The 12,253-nt window shown below is 44.9% G+C and overlaps 1 protein-coding gene across 1 annotated transcript; it reads right to left on the bottom strand.

Annotated features, from left to right (window-relative positions):
• Nucleotides 1-5,736: 5,736 nt before the first annotated feature.
• On the bottom strand, nucleotides 5,737-12,126 carry htatsf1 (HIV-1 Tat specific factor 1). The gene is made up of 10 exons (XM_072375364.1): nucleotides 11,925-12,126; nucleotides 11,337-11,501; nucleotides 10,877-11,087; nucleotides 10,744-10,791; nucleotides 10,511-10,665; nucleotides 10,272-10,435; nucleotides 8,681-8,777; nucleotides 8,510-8,599; nucleotides 6,455-6,592; nucleotides 5,737-6,315 (listed from the first exon to the last, which is right to left on the bottom strand). Exons 2-10 carry the CDS (start codon nucleotides 11,499-11,501, stop codon nucleotides 6,043-6,045), a joined length of 1,341 nt encoding a protein of 446 aa, XP_072231465.1. The 5' UTR covers nucleotides 11,925-12,126; the 3' UTR covers nucleotides 5,737-6,042.
• Between the last annotated feature and the right edge of the window lie 127 nt (nucleotides 12,127-12,253).

The following is a 12,253-nucleotide window of genomic DNA, read 5'->3' as shown; positions in this document are numbered from 1 at the left end:
TCATAGCTCTGTTAGCTCATAGCTGCTGTTATGTGGCTACTTGCAGCTATAGGAGAGCTAACGGAGGGATTTCTACACAGGCACTCTACTGGGACCACTTTAGATCTAATTGTATTTTCAACTTTGTTAAATCTGTTTTCTACGGTGTAGTTTAAGTCCTTTAGATGTTAAGATGTATTCCTTTAGATTTACAAGTAATTTGTTTATTTAGTTATTTAGTTAATTCTTTGTTTGAGTGATTATTAGATTAACTGTTAGGTTCTGTTTCTTTATTTGTTAGTATGTGTTCAAACTTGGTCTGATCAGCCAGTATTTAAGTTCTCCTTTGTTTCCTGTTTGTTAGGTCAGTTTGGTTCTTTGTTAAGTTATTTATCATTTGAACAGTTGGTTTGAAGTTATTATAACTTTAATTTGTTTTGTTCATTTGACCTCTTTTAAGCTATGAGCTAACAGAGCTATGAGCTAACAGAGCTATGAGCTAACAGCAGCTATGAGCTAACAGAGCTATGAGCTAACAGAGCTATAGCACACGTTCATTTATTCATTCTTCTTAAAGTATTGGTGAAATAAAGACAGATAATGCCTTATTTAGAGGCTGCATCCTCTAAGCCCCGTTCTCTCCGTTATATGGATCTCCAGTTATCTAAATATCTTCAGAAGGACGCCGACTTTCACCAAACTGTTCTCGGTGAGTAGATGAACTTTCAGGCCAGAAATAAGGTTTAAAAACACCGGAGTTCCCCTTTAATGGCTTCATCCAAATGTCCACCCAAAGGAAGGATTACCAAACCTCTTACAGACTCACCTGAGGTCACAGCTGTGGAGCTTCAGGTGAGTTCATGAGGGCTGGAGATGGTGTGAAAAACACTTTCAGACAGCACAAGCCGTCTGAAACAAAGTCTCATCTATTATGCATTTCACAATCAGAACTTTAGGCTATTAATAATTTCCTGTTTGTACCATTTTAGCTGAATATTTTAGATGTTGGCAAAATGTCAAAAGTCCCCCCAAAAAACCCCAGACTTAATAAATCCTTTATGGATGTTGGACCGAACACACAAACAGCTACAAATATGTGATGAATAACCATCCCAGCCAGCAGCAACATGCATAAACCTTTATCTGGTAGATTCCCAACTCCAGTCTTTATACGTAGCAATGTGCAGAAAACTATTATATTATATGTATATTCTGGTTAAACAAACTTCCTAATTGGTTGCAAAGGATCTGTTATGACTTTGATGAATGCTACAACATTGTCAGTGGTGACAATAGCCAGCTTGAAACTTTAGGACCTTTTAATCTCTCACAAACAATGTTTGCATCTATAACCTCACACAATAAGGTGTAGCGGACCTCGAAGGCACCCAAAAACAACCTTAAAAAGGCTTGTAACAATAGAATAAAACCCTTTTATACATGCGTACCTCTTACTGTTAAAGGCTTTTTAATTAGTTTTATTTATCATGGATTCCCTTTCATTTATGTCCATCTGCTACAGGTGCAGATTCTTACTGGAGTCCAGTGATTTTGATGTTGCTGAAAGTCAATTTGCCTGATTTATGGACCAATATTCCACAGACTTCAGGTAGGTACATTTAAAGAAGATCCCCACAGGGTTTAATAAAGACTGAACCTGATGAATTAAAGGTTTCTACCAGTGCTAAGGTCACTTATGTCACTTATGGCCTCTTCAGCGGGTCAAACTTTGTCTAAAAAATGGGAGAAAAGTTTTTTCACAAACCCACACACCAACAATAAACACACCCTTTTCCATAAAAGATCAACTTTGTGTAATTTTCCCAGTGGAGTGGAGCATCTGCAGTGGATCAGCCCTGCATTTCCTTCACTCCCTCTTTTCTCTCTCTATCTCCTGCCCACTGGTTTCCTCTCTTTTTCTCCCTGTTTTTATTCTATTATTATCCTCTGGCCTTTTTCTCTGATAAGCAACAAGTGTAACTGGTCAGAAATGTCTAAACTCACTGGCTCCAACAGCTGGGTAGAGACACAGGAAACCATCTCCACCCGTATTCTTACAGATGTGTGTTTTCACTTAGTGTTTGCATTGTGTGTCCTTGTGCTTTTCTTCAGCCATTTCCACGGCTTTCTTAGACGGTTGATGCAGTTTCAGTTCATTATAATCAACTGCTTCTCTGGTGGATAGATTGTGGGAAACAGATGCACAGAAGGACATTGGTTGGTGCTCTTTGGCTTTGGCTTGCTAACAGCCTGCACTGCCAGCTTTTAAGCTCGGTGCATGACTTTTTGAACACCCCACATGCTAAAACTCCTGGCTCACGCCGTGGAAGTCCCCTCTTTGCATGCTGCTAATGGAGCGGACCTGTCTACACACAGAATTTCCCATGGCTGATCATCATCTACAGTCATGGGCGCCTTCCACCCCCTCCGTGTCGCCCAGCCTCCATCCCAATGCAACAAGGAAGGAAAACAAATCAAACAATTCAGTGTTTCCCATTATTCTCTCTGTCAGCATATGGTTCCAATCAGCAGAGTGTGTGTGTGAGACAGCATGTGAATGTTTTATTTTCCATACATTACTCCTCAGATACAAAGCTCTTTGTTCACACTCTCTCTGGCTCCTCCTTCCTCTCACGCCCTCGCCATCTTCCATCTCTCCATCTCTCTCCAAGTCTTTGATTCTCAGATATAAAGTCTCTCTTTCGCTCTCTCTCCCTCTATTTTAGTCTTGCTTTTCTTGGCTGCAACTCAGACCTCAGGCAGACCTAGAGGTCTTTTTCCCAAGCGATCTCCAGGGTGGACTCCAGGGAACAGAACACACACTCACAAACACACAGCTCCTCACATGCTCTGTCCATTTCCTCCTCTGTCTCCGCTGCTATCCCATATCATTCCCTGTCTGCACCTCCTTGTTGATTCATACGTTGCTGCTGTGAAAGTGTGTTGGAGTCGTGGTTTACTGGAACACAGTGTTCACAGTCCAGCGCTGAGCTCCAGGCTTTGAATAACTTCTGCACCATTCTGCACATTGTGTTAGAGTTTGATGTGTCCAGGTGACATTTTCTGGAAGTTAAGTTCTCTTTTACAACAGAGACCTTTTTTACAACTGCAAATACAGACAAATGTGGGCTGAGCAGACCTGTAGCTGGACTGAGGAATGCTTCACAATGAGTTTAACAATCAATACTCAAGGATATTCTGAGAACCGACTTGTTTAAACTGCAAAAGCTTTGCGTTGAACTTAGCTCGACTAAATGTGCTCTGCCAGCGGTAAAGTTATTCAGATCAGTTAATGTTGATCGTGACTGAGCTGGGAGAGAATCCAGTTCAGGAAGGGTTCGGTTTTAGCACAAAGTGACGCTTTCCCAACCCTAACCAGGCACTTTTATGCCTAAACCTAACTTATCCACTTCCAAACTGCGGCTGAAAGAGGGAAGTAAAGTCTGACTGAAAACAAAAATTAGCTTTCAAAGTAAAGTTCTTGTAGAAAGTGTCACAAACTCCTCCAAATGCGTACGTTTTTGACCTGTTTAGTGTTATAATCGTTGCTTTTATGACACCTTCCAGAGGTGCTAAAACCAGAAAATGTGTCCCAGGACACCTGACAGAAGCATAGCTTAGAAAAGGCAGTTCTTTACTTTAATGTTTGCCAACCTGCCTCTAACTTGGCTGCTTGGTTCAAAACACGTGGGAGACTAATCATAAACAACGCATTTATCCATCTAATATCATAAAACAATGCAAACTCATGCAAAATGTGTTGTATCAGAGCAAAATACAGCTTTTTAATACAGTTTGTTGTGTGGTTAGATTAAAAAGCGTCTCTATCTCTTCAACATTATTAAATTATTCACACTTTTTTCTGTTGTTTGAGACTCCAACAGAACTTAGATTATGTCATAAACCCTGTTTCCTGCATGTCTTGCTGTGGAAACTGGAAGCATGGTAACCAGCACTGAAACTGAAGCTTTCCACATGGACTATAAGACAAGAAGCTGCCCAGTTCAGTTCAGTCCGAACCTGCTGGACAGTCAATGCAGACTCCCAGAGACCCACACTGTGCCAGACCAGCCATCCTGGGCCTGAAGGATGAAGCTCAAGAAGTGGAACTTGCTGCCATGAAGGAGCAAAGTCCAGCAAAGGGAAAAGCCCAAATCTGAACCCAGTTCTGCTGTCAGGAAATGAGCTGATCTGGATGAGAGTTGAAAGCTGAGAACTTCAGAAACACCTTCAGGAGGCCCCCGACAAACCTCTAATGGCCTTAAATGTTGAACTGGACAGGAGGAAGGGCCGAGTGAGCATTAACACGAGGACAAGGTGAGCTGTGAAGTGAAGGAAAAGGCAAAAAGGATCACAGGAACGATGGAGCAGGAGTGAAGAAAAACGAGGGGCGCAGACCTCCTTAAACCATCACAATCTGAGCCTGAAACCTGATGGTTTTCTGGAAAACTGTCCACTAAACTGTATTAACTAATGTAATAACTAACAAACTACTTAAAAGGTAAACCTTCTGCTCTGTTTATCAGTGATTTCAGTTAGAAATAAAACTGTGATTAAAGAGTTATTCAAGCCACCTCACAATGGGGATTAGATCATTTTACTGGTGACACATCGAGTCATAACAAAGCTTCAGAAAGCTCGTGCAAAAAGCTAAAAAGGACAAAGCAAAGAGGGATAAAAGAGGATGAAAGAGAGACAGGAAAGAGAGAAACAAAGGCGATGAAAGACAATGAGAAGACAGAGATAACAAGAGGAAAAAAGGAGAGGGGGGGGAGGCAGGATGGGACGGGAAGAAAGCATCAAATCCAACATTTTGGGTTTTTTCCTGGTTCAAATGTTCATTTCATGGTGAAAGCTGATGATGGAGAAAATACCAAACTAGAGTCATGATTTATCAGCTTACTGACACTTTTACAAGAGGTGGGTCAGGCTTGCAAATTCAGCCGAAATGATCAAGAAAATGGATTCATTGGCATTTTTTATTGAGACAAGAAGGCTCAGAAATGGTCAGAGCACACGGCTAAAAGTTGGGAGAATTGGGTTTTTTGGGGGGGAAACTTTAAAAAAAAAACCTGAAAATATCCAGATTTTTGTTCTCTTGCTCTATTGCAAATGTTTGAGGGTATCTGGGGTTGTTTAATATGAAGGAAACCTGTCTGAGAAGATGTCTTCTGAAGGAAAATACCTCATTTTGCATATTGTCAAAGAATTGGTCAGAAATAGGAATTAAAACCGCGGTTTTAGTGGACAGTCCAGCCGTGAACCTGAGGAGAAAAGCTGAAATATACCGAGGATGAGAGGCGGCTTTGTCCGAGGAAACAGCGGGGTTACAGCGCCCCCTAGTGGCGAGGCGGGGTCTTTACATTTCTTCACAGAAATCAGTGTTTTTTCATTACCACGAAGTTGTTGGATTCTAGTATGTTTTATAAGAAAATATCTAAGCTTTCGCTGCCATAAATATACATATTTGGGTCTGCTGTGATTGGAGGAATAATAATGATTCTTATCATCAATAATTACCCTTTGAAAAAGCTTTGGTGTGACCGCGCTCTCTAAGCCTGAATGCTGTAGAAATAACATAAACCCGATGTTACACAGCCACACAGGATCGTTTTTATACCGGTTTCTATTCCAATGCTCCAAAACCAAAGATTTAAAGCACGTCTGAGCTGAGTCTGTCTTCCATCTGCACAGAACAAGTGTTGGAGGCAACAAAAGGCCTTTATTTACATGTGAAACATGACCCAGCAACATGAGTTTACACCCAACAGTCCCTCTGAGATGCAGTTTCAGGGAGAAAAAGCTGCTCAGTGTGAGCTTTTGAGTCATTTATTCAGTTCTGGGATCTGCACTGGTTCCGTTGCTGAGCTGCAGATCACATGAAAGACAGAAAGAAACGGCAGCCAATCAGAGTTTAGTCTCACCGGTTCACTCATATGGAGCTCAGGCTGTCTAACCAACAGGAAGCAAGGAGAGAAGACAAAAATCATTTATTTTCTACATTACAACACAGCTTCTCCCCAATTCTCAACAAATCCCTTTAAAGCTGGAGGCTGGTTCCCTCTAAGGCTTCAGAGTCTCGGCTTTCTCCTCGTCGTCACTTCCTGCCAGGCTGCTATCGGTGGAGTCCACCTCCTGCTCTGAGGGCGGCGGCTCCGTCTGTGGCTGCTGCTCGGGTCGGGCGGCGCTGGACGCCTCTCTGGGCTCGCTGGGCTCTGTGGCCGGGCCGCTCTCTGCTGCTTTCCCAGGAGTGCCGTCGTTTTTCTGCTGCCCTGCATCCAAGAAGGTCGACCAGCCCTTTAGCCGCTCCTCCCGCTCACGCGACGTCTCTTCGACCTGCGAATTCTCCGCAGTTTAGCATGTTTTCATCCACCCGACCGGTTTCACGTTAAAGAAGATTAGAACGTTTGTTTCTACCGCTGTGGAAGTCCAACTCCTCCAGCCGAGAAAGCTGAAAATGAGCAGAGAATCTCACCTGATAGTCTGTTACTCCATCCCACAGCTGTGCAGACAGCTGCCTTCCCCCAAACCAGCGGCCGTTGAAGGACAGAATGCACGCATCGGCTTGCTCCGCCTCCTTAAAAGCGATCGATGCCACGCCGTCCGGGTGTCTCTGCAGCACAAACACAACCATCCTGAAACATCCCATAGTTCTGCTGCTATAGGCCCAGCCTGCTGGGGGACCTCATCTGTCACACCTTTCCTCACTTTGCTCTCTTTTTCCCTGTTTAATTTCTCCAATGATTTTCTGTCCATGTGACATTATTGTGGTTATTAACTTGTGTTTCCCTGTTCCAGCAGGTATCCTTTGAATGGTGTTATGGTGTTTTCCCCCCTCTTTTCCCTCTTTTCTGTCTTCTCAAACCCCAGCTGGTCCAGGCCGATGGCCACCCTTCCTGGTTCTGGTTCTGCCAGAGGTTTCTTCCTGAGTCTGGTTCTGCCAGAGGTTTCTTCCTGGTTCTGGTTCTGCCAGAGGTTTCTTCCTGAGTCTGGTTCTGCCAGAGGTTTCTTCCTGGTTCTGGTTCTGCCAGAGGTTTCTTCCTGGTTCTTCCAGAGGTTTCTTCCTGGTTCTGGTTCTTCCAGAGGTTTCTTCCTGGTTCTGGTTCTTCCAGAGGTTTCTTCCTGGTTCTGGTTCTGCCAGAGGTTTCTTCCTGAGTCTGGTTCTGCCAGAGGTTTCTTCCTGGTTCTGGTTCTGCCAGAGATTTCTTCCTGGTTCTGGTTCTACCAGAGGTTTCTTCCTGGTTCTGGTTCTGCCAGAGGTTTCTTCCTGGTTCTGCCAGAGGTTTCTTCCTGGTTCTGTTTCTGGTTCTGCCAGAGGTTTCTTCCTGGTTCTGGTTCTACCAGAGGTTTCTTCCTGGTTCTGGTTCTGCCAGAGGTTTCTTCCTGGTTCTGGTTCTGCCAGAGGTTTCTTCCTGGTTCTGGTTCTGCCAGAGGTTTCTTCCTGGTTCTGGTTCTGCCAGAGGTTTCTTCTTGGTTCTGGTTCTGCCAGAGGTTTCTTCCTGGTTCTGCCAGAGGTTTCTTCCTGGTTCTGGTTCTGCCAGAGGTTTCTTCCTGGTTCTGGTTCTGCCAGAGATTTCTTCCTGGTTCTGGTTCTACCAGAGGTTTCTTCCTGGTTCTGGTTCTGCCAGAGGTTTCTTCCTGGTTCTGGTTCTGCCAGAGGTTTCTTCCTGGTTCTGGTTCTGCCAGAGGTTTCTTCCTGGTTCTGCCAGAGGTTTCTTCCTGGTTCTGGTTCTGCCAGAGGTTTCTTCCTGGTTCTTCCAGAGGTTTCTTCCTGGTTCTGGTTCTGCCAGAGGTTTCTTCCTGGTTCTGGTTCTTCCAGAGGTTTCTTCCTGGTTCTGCCAGAGGTTTCTTCCTGGTTCTGGTTCTGCCAGAGGTTTCTTCCTGGTTCTTCCAGAGGTTTCTTCCTGGTTCTGGTTCTGCCAGAGGTTTCTTCCTGGTTCTGGTTCTGCCAGAGGTTTCTTCCTGGTTCTTCCAGAGGTTTCTTCCTGGTTCTGGTTCTGCCAGAGGTTTCTTCCTGGTTCTGGTTCTGCCAGAGGTTTCTTCCTGGTTCTGCCAGAGGTTTCTTCCTGGTTCTGGTTCTGCCAGAGGTTTCTTCCTGGTTCTGGTTCTGCCAGAGGTTTCTTCCTGGTTCTGGTTCTGCCAGAGGTTTCTTCCTGGTTTAGGTCTAGTTTCGGTCCAATCTGTTGGTTTCTTTAGCTCGGATATTATTTTTTAATTGGTTCCATATGAATTAATTGGATTATTTTGAAATTAATTCATTGGATTTCATTGGATTATAATTACAATGAACTGAATTCCAATTGGCTTGAATTGAACTTTATTATTTAAATGCCTTAAGATGACATTTTTTGTAATCTGGCGCTTTATAAATAAATGAATTGAGTTGAATCGGTATGAGCTGGAACTTACCAAAGCTTTTAAGGCAGTAACATTGTTTTTAGTTGCTTTTAGCTTCCATAACTATAAATAAAATCATAGTTTGATATAATTATAATATAAATAAACTGGATTGAACTGGACCCAGACTTACATCAAAAAGGATGACCTTCTTCACTTCTCCAAACTTCTCACACTCTGACCGCAGATCGTCTCGATACTCGTTCAGAACCAAAGGGTCTTCCTGTAAGGGTCACCAAAGGTCAAAGGTCAGGGCTCAGGCGCAGTGTGGGGGGGGTGAAAGTGTGTTTGTGCCCCTCTGCACCTCAAAGTCACTGGGATGGAACATGTTCCTGATGATGATGACCTTTTCGTGCCTCTTCCTCAGCTCTCCCTGCTTCTCGGGCCTCCAGTCCAACTGTCTGCATGAACACAAGCAAAGACCCTCAAAAAGGATCAAAAAGGATCAAAAAGGATAAAAAAGGATCAAACCATCTCCCTCTCAGGATCTATGTCGACTCAACCAGACAAGACGCCATTTTCATCTCTAAGAGGTAAGGTTGAAAGGCTTTATTAGGCTCTGCTGGACACATTTAGTGATTACTGACAGCGTCTTTAGCTGGTTTTATCTCATGGATGCAGAGATAAAACAGAACGGATCCGGATCAAATCAAGAGTTAAAAGATTCCCCCAAAGGTTGGATTTTCTGTTACGCTGAATATGAAAGTGTCGCTGTTTTCTTGCTTAATGCTGTGAGATGGCGAGACTTTGGGCCATTATCCCTCCATCTCTTCTCTTTCCAGTGGAAGGAAAACGTTTTACTGCACATGCAGCCTCTAAATAAGGCATTATCTGTCTTTATTTCACCAATACTTTAAGAAGAATGAATGAATGAACGTGTGCTATAGCTCTGTTAGCTCATAGCTGCTGTTAGCTCATAGCTGCTGTTAGCTCATAGCTCTGTTAGCTCATAGCTGCTGTTAGCTCATAGCTCTGTTAGCTCATAGCTGCTGTTAGCTCATAGCTCTGTTAGCTCATAGCTCTGTTAGCTCATAGCTGCTGTTAGCTCATAGCTGCTGTTAGCTCATAGCTCTGTTAGCTCATAGCTGCTGTTATGTGGCTACTTGCAGCTATAGGAGAGCTAACGGAGGGATTTCTACACAGGCACTCTACTGGGACCACTTCATCCACACGCCCCCCTGCAGCACAGTTTATTCACTCCGGTAAGAACGTCCATCTTACTCAAAGTCGTCGTCAAAATCTGATAAATATCCTGCCATGTTGCACAAAACTATCAGCAGCAAACTCTGTGTGAAGTTAGCCGACTGTCACAGAGCATGGAGTGAATAAGCTGTGATGCAGGGGGGCGTGTGGATGAAGGGGTCCCAGTAGAGTGCCTGTGTAGAAATCCCTCCGTTAGCTCTCCTATAGCTGCAAGTAGCCACATAACAGCAGCTATGAGCTAACAGCAGCTATGAGCTAAAAGAGCTATGAGCTAACAGCAGCTATGAGCTAACAGAGCTATGAGCTAACAGTAGCTATGACCTAACAGAGCTATAGCACACGTTCATTCATTCATTCTTCTTAAAGTATTGGTGAAATAAAGACAGATGATGCCTCATTTAGAGGCTGCATCCTCTAAGCCCCGTTCACTCCGTTATATGGATCTCCAGTTATCTAAATATCTTCCAAAGGACGCCGACTTTCACCAAACTGTTCTCGGTGAGCAGATGAACGTATTTCATGCCAGAAATAAGGTTTAAAAACACCGGAGTTCCCCTTTAAGCCACCTGTGGCTTTAAAACCGCCCGCAGACCAACAAATAAAGAGAATAAACATCATCTGACAGAAATGCTTAACAAATAAAGACCCGTCACTCTGGTTTTTAAAGTGAGAATAAGAAGAAGCGGCTTTACTTCTGCTGCTGCTGGAGCCTCTTCCTGTAATCTTTACTTTTCTTCTTCTTCTTGCTGGCATCGTACTGGCCTTTGAGCTCAAACCGGGCCGATTCCACATGGACTCTATAGCCCCGGAGCTCCGACTCATCGATCAGACGCAGGGCCAGCGCCACCGACTCCTTCTGCAGGGAACCACAAGCACACGTGAACATCGTCACCTCACGGCAGCGGCGTCCCATCAGCACCGCCAGGCTAACCTTGAGATAGCAACAGAGGCCGTCTCCCTTCAGGTTTCCCTCTCGGTCCTTGTAGAGCTTCACTTTGTACTCCTCGGTGATGGGGTCCCGCATCACGATGCCGCACTTGGACATCAGCTCGATGAACTCATCGGGGGTTATGTCCGGCGGCAGGCCTGAGGAAAAGCAGGAGGACGGCGAGACGTTAAGAGAGGAGGCGGCGGCACAAAGGTGCCGGCGTCGGAGGAACAAACCTGACACATAGACGTTTGTGTTCTTGTCCTGGTCAACATCGAACCATCCTGCAGAACCAGAGAGAGGAGGGAAAGCATCAGAAGCAGCGTTCGCCTGAAGCTGAGCGGCACAGAAAGCTGAGGATGTGTTTACCTGGCTCTGCTTTCCTCTTCTCCCCCTTCGCCTTGGCTTCTTTCTCTGCTATCGGACCGCTGTCTGCTGGCTTCTCCTTTTCCGGGGGCTTGCTCTTCGGTTCAGGCGCCGGGGGGTCCGAGCTGCTCAGAGCTGCATTGTTAGCATCTGGATCTCCTTCTTTAGTGAAGCCGTAGTTGGCCTGGTAGGCTGCGATAAAGTCCTCCGTTATCTAGAGACACAAAGCAGACCTGCTTAACATTAACAAAGAACGCTTTTGCATCAAAAACAAACTTATTGGTCAAATTAAAGTCAGGCAGTGGAGCTGGGAATAGAAACAGGTGGTGTGTTTTTATGGGTCTAGAGTTTGGACCAGCCACAGTCAGCCAAAAGGACAAAAACAACACATCTGGCTTAAAAAACAGGAACAAACAAGAAAGACGTGAAGCACAGGGATCCCATAGCTGGAGGAAGGTCATACTTTGGGGAACCAGGCCTTCTTTTCGTGGTCCCAGTCATACACAGTCCCATCCTCTGGATCCGTGTAGGTGTAGGGATCAGATCCGTCCTCCTTTCTCTGCCCGTAGAGCTCCTGCATCCGCAGCTGCTCCATAAACTCTCTGTTTGCATTGGGTTCACTGCTCATCTGCAACAACAGAGACACATGTCAGAGTCCTGGGTGTCCTGTGCCTTTCAGCAGAGCATCTCAGCTGCTGGACCTGTCTACCTTCAATAAATAAATCATTTATTGACCACTTTCCACACATCACAAGAGCAGAAACTCTGATGTTGTACTGCCAGAGTTAATAAATGCAAATGTATTTGTTTGAGAGAGAAAACGTGATGTATTCTTCGTAGTAAATGTACATGACCGAGCTGCTGTTCTGCTAATATCATGTTGTTACCAACCCTGCAGCTCATCCCATTACTGACTGGGCTCAATGTTAGCTCCCTCAGGCATATTAAACCATACGCCTTCACCTGGGTGCTGGGGTTCAGTTCAAATGGCGATCATTTGCTCATACAGGGTAGTAAGATTGTGCATGTGAGCCAACACGACGAGCGTTACCTTCGGGCGGCGCGAAAAACAACGAAATACACTCCTGCGGTCGGGTGCCGTCGCAAATTCAACGCGACTTTTGTGTTTTTACGAGGGTTTCGAATAATTATTTTGTGTATTTCCAACTGAACGGCATTTACAGCCTGCTACCCCTTGGGTTCATCCTCAGTCCGCGACGATAATTGAACGTATTTGTATACTTTATAAGTGTTTCCGAGGTCAGGATTTACTGCGCATGCGCGGCAAATAGAAACGAGGCGTTCGATTTGCTTTTCAGCATCTACCGATTTGAGCGTTCTGGGCGCAGAGCGAGCAGCCGCGGTGCCCGGGGTTTGTCG

The sequence above is a fragment of the Leuresthes tenuis genome, unplaced genomic scaffold (genome assembly GCF_036924035.1).
Source record: "Leuresthes tenuis unplaced genomic scaffold, fLeuTen1.0.hap1 SCAF_21, whole genome shotgun sequence".
NCBI lineage: Eukaryota > Metazoa > Chordata > Actinopteri > Atheriniformes > Atherinopsidae > Leuresthes > Leuresthes tenuis.
This window is presented reverse-complemented; position numbering and strand designations above follow the sequence as displayed.

What these genes read in the sequence shown, in the direction of transcription:
- htatsf1 (XM_072375364.1), bottom strand. Translation starts at nt 11,501, where the DNA reads ATGAGCAGTGAACCCAATGCAAACAGAGAGTTTATGGAGCAGCTGCGG. An exon ending in CACAAACGTCTATGTGTCAG is followed by an intron (nt 10,666 to 10,743) that starts GTTTGTTCCTCC and finishes GCTTTTCCTCAG; the next exon opens with GCCTGCCGCCGGACATAACC. An exon ending in AGAAGGTCATCCTTTTTGAT is followed by an intron (nt 6,593 to 8,509) that starts GTAAGTCTGGGT and finishes TTTGTGCTGCAG; the next exon opens with AGACACCCGGACGGCGTGGC.